At 37.3% G+C, this 13508-nt stretch overlaps 2 protein-coding genes across 8 annotated transcripts; one reads left to right on the forward strand and one right to left on the reverse strand.

Annotated features, from left to right (window-relative positions):
* Nucleotides 1-75: 75 nt before the first annotated feature.
* On the forward strand, nucleotides 76-10553 carry LOC131935827 (uncharacterized). Its single transcript, XM_059292505.1, has 6 exons — nucleotides 76-395; nucleotides 831-911; nucleotides 8161-8255; nucleotides 8488-8593; nucleotides 8745-8969; nucleotides 9388-10553. Exons 2-6 carry the CDS (start codon nucleotides 848-850, stop codon nucleotides 9645-9647), a joined length of 750 nt encoding a protein of 249 aa, XP_059148488.1. The 5' UTR covers nucleotides 76-395; nucleotides 831-847; the 3' UTR covers nucleotides 9648-10553.
* A 226-nt stretch (nucleotides 10554-10779) lies between these two features.
* Nucleotides 10780-13130, reverse strand: LOC131935830 (uncharacterized). Of its 7 annotated transcripts, none has more exons than XM_059292512.1 (6): nucleotides 13020-13130; nucleotides 12734-12796; nucleotides 12262-12356; nucleotides 11927-12035; nucleotides 11512-11697; nucleotides 10780-11320 (listed from the first exon to the last, which is right to left on the reverse strand). In XM_059292512.1, the coding sequence occupies exons 2-6, from the start codon at nucleotides 12792-12794 to the stop codon at nucleotides 11133-11135; spliced, it is 639 nt and encodes a 212-aa protein (XP_059148495.1). In that variant the 5' UTR covers nucleotides 12795-12796; nucleotides 13020-13130; the 3' UTR covers nucleotides 10780-11132. The 7 variants fall into 7 exon arrangements, with proteins under 7 accessions (XP_059148495.1, XP_059148501.1, XP_059148502.1 ...); XM_059292518.1 differs by having other exon boundaries at nucleotides 11512-11553; nucleotides 12928-13120; XM_059292519.1 differs by having other exon boundaries at nucleotides 11512-11553; nucleotides 11927-12032; nucleotides 12928-13112.
* Nucleotides 13131-13508: the final 378 nt, after the last annotated feature.

Raw genomic sequence — 13508 nt, forward strand, 5'->3', positions numbered from 1 at the left:
TTTCCTTTCTACAGAATTTAGTCGACACTCAAAAAATGGGGAAAATCTTTTATTAAATAGACATAACTGTAATAAAATTTTATCAGCTGAATCTATTTTTACCTTTTAGTAAAATATAATTTATTTTATGTACATGAAATAAAATAAAAGAAGTGAAAATAGATTCTGATCGTATGTGTAAAAATAGCGCATCGAAAATTTGCCAGGACTGGGCAATCCCGATAACTCTAGCCACGTCAAGACCGGGAAGAGAGAGCGAGTGGGGTTGTTCGAGTCAGTCGTGGTTCTACTCCAGACCTACACAGACGGGTTTAGTGTACTGACTTGTTTGTTTAGAATAGCCTAGTGATTGGTTTGTGTTGTAGTGAAAAAAAAAATTTAATAATAGGAATCAGGTAAGAAATTAATTTATAGTTAATCTGGGAATATTTGTAAATTATTCGTGATTAGACTTAGTTGTTTAGTTGTTTTTTTTTTATTCACAAAAATAGTTTAAGTATCAATCGTATAGTTTATAATTTTAAACTTTAATATTTAAACTCTAAAGCTTTAAGTTTATCAATATTCAAAAACGTAGAGAAATATTATATAAACGATTTTATTGTGATGATACTTTAATCGTAAAATCAATTTCCAGAGTTAATGATTGATCTAAAACTTGTTATAATTTTTTTACAAACTGATATATCTTACTATATGTCAAGTTGATACTTCGTAGTATTTTTAAAACGGTTTAGAAGATTTTTAATTTGTAATCCCCTTAAGTTCCATTTTAAAACTTTAAATCATTAATCGATTTGCATTGTTTATAAATTCATCTCGAATTTTAGATATTTACAAACCAAAGATGGTGAAAGAAGTCGACATAGGAAAAGTTGTGGAGACTCAGAGAAAGAATGACAATATTGCCGGTAAATCTTTGCATTGTTCAAATACTAATTTCGTGTTTATGCTGTGTTACTTTTTTTATCTTCCTCCAAAAATAAAAATTACATTTATTTTTGTAACTAAGTGTCTCTTTTGTGTTCATAAAATGTAAGTGATTTTATAATGTAATTTGTGTTTGCATATCAGCTTGTGTTTCTTAGATTAATGATATATATATATATATATATATATATATATATATATATATATATATATATATATATATATATGTAACTAGGGTAGGCCTAACTACTAGTTACAATCTGATGCAACTGATAACGAACGATAAGCCGCGACGCAGTATTACAGTCTGATGCAACTGATAGCAGGTGGCTTATTAAATCGGACTGATAACAATCTCAAAGCCAACGCGTGCTATTTTGGGAAACGGTACGAGGGGATTCAGACGGCCTGTCAACTTTGAGTGATAGGATGCAGATGTTTTATTAATCGGGCTGTACGTTAGAACTGCGCAACTAGTAGTCGGAGACATCGATTACAAATATCGATTACGGATGAATACAAGTACGAATACGAGTACGAATACAAGGGATAAATAGGAGGGGACGGCGGAGCTCGCTCTCTTTCGATCGCTCGCTTTAGATCAGTCAGTCTGTGTGACAGTTGGTTATAGAACGGGTTAGCCGTCTTGGGTTAAGAAGGACGATAGACATGTGGATTCAGTTATATGAAGCCTAGTGAGGACTGTTAGGGGTCAGTTGATTCAGACTATTATTGTGAAGCATTCCTGTTGATTCATTGTGTTATTTTGAAGCATTTCTTGATTCATGTAATAAAAGGATCAATAGCGAACCTGCATCTTCGAGTATTTCTACTGTAGTCGATGTTGTGTAGAATGAGTGGTTAAACTCGTTACATTTGGCACTACAGGCAAATAATCTCGTAACATGTGGCGTTGCGAGCAGGGTAACTGTTCGCTCGTTACAATTGGCGTCGTCGGACAGGATGAATTCAACTAGACTTGCCGTTTGAGGCACCCATAGTCAACCTTGTGCATAACTGTGTTTTGTGTGTGTGTGAATTCGGACATTCAGGAACTGTGAAAATTGAGGAACGAGAAAAATTTTTCATACACACACGGTAAGAAAGAACTCTTTTTTTGTTACTTACGGAATAAAATGTCTACTCGGGACGAGAAGCAGACCCATATAGTGGTCCTACCCAGAGAGTCCCACATTAACAAATTTTACGGGGACGGTAATCCAACTTTAACCAACAGGTTCAGTGAGGAGGTCAAAGCGGCCTGGGCCTCGAGAGGCATGTCACCAGAGGAAAGAGTAAGACTGCTGATGGGCAGTATAGGAGAGACGGTTAGGGCAGAGGTCAAATGCCACGATAAAACCATCTAATCAGATCCAGATAAGGTGCTAGATCTGATTATGGAGACCTTTGGGGAGAGACGGTCGGGATCGCAACTGCTGTCAGGGTTCGTAGGCTTAAGGCAGAGAATGGCGGAGAGTGTGATGGAGTACTCACACCGGATGAACAGGGCCTTTGATTCGGTAAAGGGCAAAACACCTGACATTGATGTGCGCCTACTGAGGGACCATTTCATCGAGGGGCTAGCAACCCCGATCTTAAGGAGAGAGTTGAAAGAGGAGGTCCACAAAGACCCGCAGTTGACCTTCCTTCAGGTCAGGAACTCAGCGATCCGCAGGTCCGAGGATGAGGACCAATCGAACTGTTCGGTGGACAAAGTCTCTGTGCCGGAACAGAAACAATCCCCACCCACAGGGGCCGACACGATGGAGACCATGATGGCTCAACTGTTGGCCCACCTAGATAAGGTTGACCAACGTTTGGAGAGGTTAGAAAGCAGGTCAACAGCTGAGAATCAGGAAAAGAACGGGACAAAACAGGGACGGGTTGGACGGCCGCGTCCTGCCAAGCCATTACTTCAATGGACGGCCGACGGTCGACCAATTTGCTTGTCCTGTTCACAACCCGGACATATGGCACGGTACTGCCAGGGAAACGGTCGTCCTCTGTAAGGCAGGGCCAGGCTACAGAGGGGCGAGGTTATGGCCCAAGAAACAAAATGATGGGAGTCTGTCCAGAAATGGTGATTACGATTGGGGACATCGCGGTGAAGGCAATTGTGGATACAGGCTCCCAGGTGACGACAATTACGGAAAATTTTTACACCAAATGGATGAAAGGAAAAGACCATAGGTTGAGGTCTGACACATGCATGCGCCTAACGGCAGCTAATGGACTAACCATTCCATACTGTGGTTATTTTCTGGCAGATGTCGTGGTGTCGGGACATAGGTTGAAGCAGGTTGGGGTGTTCGTTACGAAACACAACCTAGAGACAAATGTGTCAAATATACCTTGCCTATTGGGCATGAATATTCTTGGCCAATTGCCAGAATTTCTTACAAATATTGTCGGATCGACCACACCTGGTCGGGGATCCAAGTTGGCCAGGTTTGCCAAGACCAGAGGAAGGACAGCAGTCCCGGCAAACACGGTCAAGGCAATCACATTACAAATTGGTGATAGAAGCGTGAATGGTGATGTGATGATAGAACCATGTGGCGCCGCACTGAGGGCAGGCGTCGTGTTACTGCGGACATACACATCAGCGGAAAACGGACTAGTTCAAGGGTTGGTAGCAAATGTTTTGGATGAGGAAATTTTTATACCGCCTAACACTCTGGTAGGAGTACCACAGAACGTCGAGGTACAAAGGTCGGCACAGTACATCGAACTGATCAATACCAGCAGTAATGAAGTAACAATTAGGTCGGTCAATGTGACGGCCGAGGTGAAGAAAGAGGATGGCCGATCATATACATTCCCGGAAACTGAGGACCCAAAACTAAATGAATTGCTGAATAAATACAGTGATATATTTGCCTCGTATGAGGGTGATTTGGGGTACACGGAAGTAATCAAACACCAGATACCCTTACTACAAGACAAGCCGGTGGCGCAACCCTACCGAAGATTACCACCAAGTCACTACTCGGCGGTGAAAGCACACCTGAATGATCTACTAAAAAAGGGAATTATTACAACCAGTACAAGCCCGTATGCGGCACCGATAGTAGTGGTAAAAAAGAAGTCAGGGGAGATAAGACTGTGTTGTGATTACCGGAAATTGAACAATATCACAAGAAGGGATGCATTCCCCTTGCCTCGTATTGATGAATGTCTTGATGCGTTGGGGGGAGCAAGATTTTTTTCTACCTTGGATTTGGCTAGCGGCTACCACCAAGTGGCCATGCACCCCAACGATCAACATAAAACTGCATTTATTTCTCCACTGGGACTGTACGAGTGGACCCGTATGCCGTTTGGTCTAACTAATGCACCTGCTACATTCCAGCGAGTAATGCAGAGTGCTATGAGTGACTTTCTATTTCAAATAATGTTGGTGTACTTGGATGATATTCTAGTTTATTCAAAAACTTGGGAGGACCATCTAGAAAGATTAGAACAAGTGTTTCTCCGTCTTAGGGAAATAGGAGTAAAGCTGAACCCAGACAAATGCTGCTTCGGTCTGAAATCGGTACATTTTTTGGGTTATGTGATTTCGTCGGATGGCATCGCCACTGACCCAGATAAAATTGCAGCGGTTAAAGAATGGAAACAGCCAACAACTACAGTAGAGGTCAGGTCATTCTTGGGCTTTGCTTCCTATTATAGAAAATTTGTACCTGGTTTTGCAAAAATTGCCGCACCATTGCATGACTTGGTAAACGAAATGACAAAGAAACACAGTAAGGAGAAAAAGAAAGGTAAAACACAACTGATAGGTGAATTATGGACTGATGAATGCCTGAACTCGTTTAAGCTCTTGAAAAAGGCTTTGACAGAGACGCCGATATTAGGATACGCGGACTTTGACAAACCATTTCGGCTAGAAATTGACGCCAGCTCTAAAGGTCTGGGAGCTGTGCTATCACAACAACAAAAGCAAGGCTTCAGGGTTATTGCTTATGCCAGTCGAGCTCTGAAGGAATCAGAGAAGAACATGACAAATTACAGCGCCATGAAACTAGAACTTTTGACATTAAAATGGGCTGTGACGGAAAAATTCAGGGACTATTTATTAGGTGCTAAATGTGTGGTATACACTGACAATAACCCCTTGAGTCACCTAAAGACAGCAAAGTTGGGATCCATCGAACAGCGATGGGCAGCAGAATTGGCACTCTTTGACCTGGAGATAAAATATCGCCCGGGGCGGTCCAATGGCAATGCGGACGCTTTATCAAGGAATCCTTACGAGAGACCGGGCGATGAGGAAGAAACACTGACAGGAATATGTGAGGTCAGAGCGTCAACAGATATCCCTCATTGGGGTACAAGTGATGCAAAACGGGCAGACCGGGGTGGAGCACATTTCCACAGAGCCCGGACTTATGGACAGTAGTGATTTTAGTTGCCTTAATCACAAAGAGATAAGAGATGCCCAGAGAACGGATAGTGGCTTACAGCCGCTGTTGAAACACGTCCAGGAACAAAAATTCCCAGGAAGAAGGGAAAGAGAACAATTTGGTCGAGAAACAAAGAAAATACTGAGTCAGTGGGACCGTCTCAGTATAAAGGATGGTGTTCTCAGGCGGAGAATTCATGACCAAATTGATGGGACAATACACCAGGTGGTGGTGCCTGGACAGTTACGAGAAGAAGTGCTAAGGTTGGCACATGACAGGGCAGGACACCAGGGTCAGGACAGGACGCACAAAATATTACGACGGAGGTGTTACTGGCCCAATATGGAAATGGAGGTCAAACGCCATTGTGAGGCTTGTGTGAGGTGTCAGCATGCGAAAATGCCAGTTGTCAAAATGAGACAGCCATCAGGACACCTACTAGCGACAAAACCACTAGAGATTGTGGCTATGGACTTTACGTCGTTGGAGCAATCATCGGATGGGAGGGAACATGTGTTGGTAATGACTGATGTATTCACCAAATGGACGGTGGCGGTGCCCACACGAGATCAGACTGCCAAAACAGTGGCAAAGGTCTTAATAGAACATTGGTTCATCAAATATGGCATACCAAGACAATTACACTCTGACCAAGGAAGGGCCTTCGAGTCAGAAGTAATCAACCAACTGTGCAGCCACTACGGGATCAACAAATCTAGAACAACCACATTTAATCCGAAAGGAAACGGACAGTGTGAGCGGTTCAACCGCAGCATGCATGATTTGCTGCGTACCCTAGAACCTGAACAGAAAAAACGTTGGCCTGATTTTCTCCCAGAGTTGGTATATCTATACAACTGCACACCCCATGCCACAACGGGCTTTGCGCCACACATGTTGCTGTTCGGACGGGAGGCTCGACTCCCTCTTGATTTGTTCCTAGGAAAAAGGGAGAGTATGACTGGCTCATACACCGCACTGGAATATGTGAATGAACATATGAGAAGAATTAGAGAAATGTACAGGGTAGTACAGGAAAGACTAGAACATGAATCTCGGCGAAGGGAACCGCCGGTACAGACAAAGGACCCGCCACTCAAACTGAACGACAGGGTATTACTGCGTAGCCACCCGTTAGGCAGAAATAAGATCCACGACCTCTGGGGACAGGAGATATGGCAAGTCGTGGAGATGCCTAAAGTAGCAGGTGGCCCCTTTAAGATAAGACCCATCGATCACGCCAAACCGGATCGGTGGGCGAACATTGCTCAATTAAAGAAATATTGGAATAGGCAAGAAGAGCAGTTACACACAGAGAAACCTAAGACAATTAGGGAACCGGAAGTTACAACGGAAATTCACATACCCATCCCGGAACCATATCACCATCAACAGAACAACAGCGATACACAAGTGGAGGATAACGGCAACAAAGAGGATCCCGTTCCTCCCAGAAGCAGAGAGACAGTAGACCATCAGATAAGTGGTCCGCGGAGAAGTTTGAGGAACAGAAGGAAGACGAAATTTTTTGTCAGCAACCATCAATTCTTTCATGGTCGCGCTGGTATGAGAACAGACTGTTCAAAAAGCTATAAAAGTGAACTGGTGAAGGCACCAAATGGAAAGGGTGGATGTTAATTCTAGAACTGTTTTGTGTCTCAGGAAGATGATGTAGACACAGTTGATATGTGATATAGGTATAACTGTCAATTGTATACGAATGGGACGACGTGGACAGTGAGTGGAACAATAAATTTTTTTACGATGGTGCGATTGACTTTGGAGGAATGCACCTGCCAAGCGTTGTTTGTGGTTGAAAACACACAAAAAAAGGCAGGGGTGGATGTAACTAGGGTAGGCCTAACTACTAGTTACAATCTGATGCAACTGATAACGAACGATAAGCCGCGACGCAGTATTACAGTCTGATGCAACTGATAGCAGGTGGCTTATTAAATCGGACTGATAACAATCTCAAAGCCAACGCGTGCTATTTTGGGAAACGGTACGAGGGGATTCAGACGGCCTGTCAACTTTGAGTGATAGGATGCAGATGTTTTATTAATCGGGCTGTACGTTAGAACTGCGCAACTAGTAGTCGGAGACATCGATTACAAATATCGATTACGGATGAATACAAGTACGAATACGAGTACGAATACAAGGGATAAATAGGAGGGGACGGCGGAGCTCGCTCTCTTTCGATCGCTCGCTTTAGATCAGTCAGTCTGTGTGACAGTTGGTTATAGAACGGGTTAGCCGTCTTGGGTTAAGAAGGACGATAGACATGTGGATTCAGTTATATGAAGCCTAGTGAGGACTGTTAGGGGTCAGTTGATTCAGACTATTATTGTGAAGCATTCCTGTTGATTCATTGTGTTATTTTGAAGCATTTCTTGATTCATGTAATAAAAGGATCAATAGCGAACCTGCATCTTCGAGTATTTCTACTGTAGTCGATGTTGTGTAGAATGAGTGGTTAAACTCGTTACATTTGGCACTACAGGCAAATAATCTCGTAACATGTGGCGTTGCGAGCAGGGTAACTGTTCGCTCGTTACATATATATATATATATATATATATATATATATATATATATATATATATATATATATATATATATATATATATATATATATATGAATGTGTGGATAAATAGATGTATCTCTGAATAAATCTGTATTTTTCTATGTGTGGTTAATTTTGTATTATTTGTCTAAGGGTAAATAAAAGTTATGTAAATATGTGCATAAGGGTACATGTATGACTGTCTATCTTTGATACGTTATCAACACACATGTCACTGTTATCAATACTCACAGGCCATGCCAACCTAAAAAATCTGAGAGCGAGTCTAAAGAATGTGGTATGGACAGATCCACCGGCAGGCCAAGGTGTTGTAGAGTCAAACAGTCAGGTATGAAAGCTTTTATGTTGCAAATTATATCCTATTTTCAATTAGTAAAGTAGACACACACGCACGCACGACCACATACAGAGACAGACAGACAGACAGACGGGCAGGCAGACAGACAGACAGACACACATATTATATATATATATATATATATATATATATATATATATATATATATGTATATATATATATATATATATATATATTTACAGTGATGTTGTTTTTATTTTAGCTGACCAATACCACGAATCTTAATGACAATCTGAACACAAAAGTCAACTTCAAGACAGATTCCAGACTTGGGACAGTTGTAATTATATCGAGTGGCTTATTAAAAGGTGATATATAATTATATAGATTCCACTTGTTTTACTTGTATCTGATAAGCTTGAAAAAACTGTACATAATATAGTTAACTTTATTTAGTTGAGTATAATGTTATACTGCTAGGCTGAAGAATAATTATTTTCAAATTTTGTATAATTACAGCACCTGGCAAACAGTTTAAACTAGAATTGCCATTGAGTGATCTCCCATGTAAAGAACGACAAGAAATAATCAACACTTTTGGAAAGCAATTAATTATTAATCCTACCTTACACACTGATGACCAAACAACCAAGATGGAGATTGAAATAGAGAGTGGTCACTCGGTCATTCACTCTGGTTCTGGTGCCACGGGCACGGTCAAGACTACCAGAGGGCACTATACAGGTGAGCAGGGGCATTAACGTTTCTATATCACCACATTTGGATTAGGTTAATCCTGGATTGAAAACCTGATTAAAATAACACAGCGAACTTGAAAGTGTAGATATTGTTTTCAGCCTATTTGATATTTAAATAATAAATAATCAGAATTATTAAAATTAACTTATCGAATACTAATACTTTTTATTTGGATTTGTACGTTTTCATAAACTTTTATTGGGCTTATAATGTATGTTAATTAGCCTAGTATCTCACAAATTATAGTAATTTCAAACCAATATTACATACATTTTTGACATACATTCAGTTACTTGTCATCCCATACTTTGGTTATTATTTCAATTCATTATAAGTAACATGTAACATTTGATTTTACAAAACACATCAAATAACCTTGTTTATGTTTTTTTTTACTATTCAGGGCATTTTATTGGTGACCTTGAACTCTCAGGTCACGTGATATACCGAGGTGAGATCGACGAACAGAAGATCGCTCAAATGATGGCGGATCAAGAGGTTGACGGTGTTGAGATAGACCGGGAGCCTATAAAACCCACGAAACTCAGAGACACAACAAATTACGCAACAACGTCTCAAGGTTTGCCGAGTTGTGCTCGTTGGACCGTGGCGGGAACTGTTGATTTTTATTTTAAGTTTAGGGAAGAGATGGAGTGGAAGTAGATTGTGTTTCTAATTTTAAGTCGAGTAAATGGATGCGGTGGAATTAGGGAATTTAAATTTAAATTAAGTAGAGTGGAACGAAAGATTGTCATAAACACTATTCATCCATGTGGAGATGAATGACTGCCCTCCTGAAAACATGTTTTCAGATTGGAGAATCCGTTATTTTTTATATTGAGTACCGTTTACAATTTGAAATATTAAAATGTATGATTGTTTTAATATTTTGAAGAAAAAAGATTTCAAAATTTTAATTACATTTTGTTTAAATATGTATTCAGTTGTTTTATTTTTATTTTAGAAGATTTAAAATTTTAAGAAGACAGTATTTTATATTATAGTAAAAGCAAAAAAAAAATATATTTTAAAGATGTGAAATTGTAAGAATGTTTTATATTTGAAGTTAGAAAGAAATATTATATTAACATTCATATGTAAATAAAATGTAAAAAATAAGTAATAATCCATCAGAACTATTGCAAGTATACTGTTTATCTCTAATAACAATGGACGTTGTTTCATGTGTGGTTGAAAATTATTTTTTATACAATTCAAGAAGCTGAATCAGATGAAAAAAAATGTTTTGGATAACTTTCCATTCTTTAGAGGTTTTCAAACCATTTTACGCTCTAAATAAGCTACTTTTTAAAATATCCCAAATCTTATTAATGCTGTAATGATATTGAGTTCTTCATTAATAATGCGTAATTGTTAACGCGACGAGCGTTTCAATGTTGTGTTGTGAATTCAGCTTTAAATAAAACATCAAGCTAGATTTTAAAAATAAATATGAAGTCTCTTATCGACCATGTATTTGTTTCTTTACTTTCTTTAGTTTAATAGTTTGTTTTGGTTAAATGTTGTTTTACCAATGGTTTTGAAACAATGTTCAATACCTGCTCACTCATTTCTTTGTAGGCCTATAAGGTTAACAGTTCATGGTTGAAACATATACTGAAGACTGAAGGGTATTTCTTTAATAAGGATATAAAGGTCACTTTTATGCTGGTTCATATGAACTATTTGTCAATGTAATAACACAAATTTTATAAATCGTCAAACAATTTTTCAATGAATTGCAACACAAACACGTCAAATAAAAAAAAAAACAACAACAACACACCTTATCGTTTCTAAATATAGTAGCGTTTTATTTAAGCATTGCAATGAGTAAAGTTTGCTTTTTAAAAATAAAGTAAATGATTATACAATAATGAAAAATGTGCCTCAGCACGGATGTTATTTTTAAAAAATGTTTGCTTTTCAGTTTTTAATTAAAAAAAACCTTTACCTTCAGTTAAACTACTTAACGTTTTACAAAAGTTTTGTATCTGCTTAAGCAAAATTCAGTATTTATCCATACTCACTGTTAAAAAAATATTAAAGATTGCAAATATAAAATCTGATATTTTATTCGATCAATTATTATTTTAACATTTACTAAAACACAGTTTTTATCGCTAATTTTTTTTTAAACTCTGACTCTTATATTGGCTCAGTGATGTCAGCGTAGGAATATTCTCCTGATATTTTCCAGGACAAAACGCCACTTTCAAGTAGACTGGACGTGGGCTCCACTGTCCTAACAATCCCTGTTATACTGTCCTGCTCAGATCCATTCACGTTCATAAAAATTACCTCCCCTAAACATTGAACCCTGCATTCAAACTTATCTGTGAATAATAAAATTAGAATAAAAAAATATATAAAATTGAGATCACAATATTAATTTTTGCAAGAAATATATGAATATTAAGTAAATTTGAAAATGTAAATCAATTTTACCTACGCGTGTACTTATAATAGAACATGCTAACACGCATTCATTTGTAAATAATAGCTGTTTCAGAAAGGACTCTCTTACAATGTAAAGTATCTTTTGCGTAGGTACACGTCCAACCAGTTTCTGGATTAGAATAAACATGTTTAGTGTTTATCGTTAACCTGTCTTCATGATTGTAGCACTGCCTGCAAGGATCAATGGATATGTGGTCCCCAAATTTCTTTTTCAGCTCAGCTTTACAAGGCAATTTTAAGTGGGTGTAGATGCCTGGTTGTTAATAAATTAATTTTTTTTTCATTTTCGCTTATATCTGTCATGTTAACGTAAAATAAAGTTATATTTAGTTAAATTTATTATTTATTTTGTGTATAATAGTAGTTTTGTATTAAGAACTACACATTTTATTAAAGCTAATACAAAACATTTTAGCCTGTTATGAAAATGTATATCAAAACGTTTTGTGATGCTGCATGGTTCTGTTTAATTATAGCCCTACCTTTAACCAAGCCTCTATTGATAGTCACAGTTTCAGATTTAACAGCACTCCTTGAGTTTGTGAAAGTGCTTAAGCCATTTTGTGAAGACCTTCCAAATTGATCTTTCTTCTCACATAATATATAAGCAAATTGTATTTTCAAACTTAAACTAAAAAACAAAATTAATTAAAAACCTAATGAAGTAAAGCTATACACACCCGTAATGTAGTAATATTAATCAATATTTGTGTACACTACACACATGTAAATACTAATGCTCAACAGTGTACACCTTTATGTTTAATAAAGTTTCCTGATCACATTAGCAGTTTTAGTCAAAATTTAAAATTCTTACTCGGTATGTTGTTTGTTCTTTGACTGGCGTAACTGGCGTCCAAACCATGCTGCCTTCTACAACTTTCAGAGAAAGACTCTCTAGGTTTTCAGCACCTTAAATAGATAATTAAAGATACAGAATACCTCTACCAGCTAATCCCTAAAGTAGGTAAAGTAGAGTATATCTGTTTCGCAGATAACAATAATTTAGTTATTTTTAATACAATGCTAATATATGCCCAATTGAGAACACAATATAATAGAAGTATATATGAGATCCAATACATTCCTGGCCTAAATATTTATTTTTAAACATACTTCAGTATTAAATCAACGTTTTATCGATTCATAATTTTAGATCTACACGAAGTTTCCTTTTAATTTGTTGAAAATTAGTCTTAACATGTACCACTGTTTTTACTCTAATTTAAATGTACGTTATGAGGTTTTGTTGTGAAGATTCTGCCACGATTTCGTTCAGTAATTCTTACCTGTAATGTTTTCCTTCACCCGGTACTTATCACAGAAGTAAAACAAATCAACTGTATCCATTTCTATTGAAAACAATATTTGAAATTAGATTTTTAACAAGTTTTTTTTTTAAATGTAGCCTTTATTAATATTTTAAAGTAATTAAAAGTTACAATAGTAATTTTGTTGCATTATTTATAATTACAAAAAAGACCTGATAAGAGCTGAAAAAATGCCCGAAAAAGATAACACAAAACTCAACACCGAGTGGCTTATTTACTCGAACAGTCGTGGAGTAAAACACACTCGGTTCACAAAATACTGAAAAATTCTTGACACAGTCTTTATATAGGCCCTAACATTCATGAGACAGAACTTGGCTATAATTAGAACCACTGACTGTAACAACAACAAACAGAAAATTGATAGAAAAGTATCGATACTGGTATCGTTCTTTGAAATGTATAACGTAAGAATCGGAAATTCAAGAATAACAGGGATTTTATTCTGATACGGTCAGAATGGGAATTAATTTTTTTTAAAATGTTTTTGGGTTAAATAGTTTTCATTTGTCAAACAAAAATCCAAACTACAAATTTTAAAAAAAATTTGAAAGTATTAACCCTTTTTAAAAATTTCCAATGAAACTTAAATTATTAGTATTAAATATATATATTTTGATCATAGACTTTTCGCAAATAACATAATTATTTTTTCGCAGTTTAAAGCATAGATGTAAAAACGAAATCTAATTTGTTTTGCCCCTTGTCCAAGATTGTTTGACATACCGGAGTC

The sequence above is a fragment of the Physella acuta genome, unplaced genomic scaffold (assembly GCF_028476545.2).
Source record: "Physella acuta isolate Inbredline_101_S28 unplaced genomic scaffold, ASM2847654v3 ptg000161l, whole genome shotgun sequence".
NCBI lineage: Eukaryota > Metazoa > Mollusca > Gastropoda > Physidae > Physella > Physella acuta.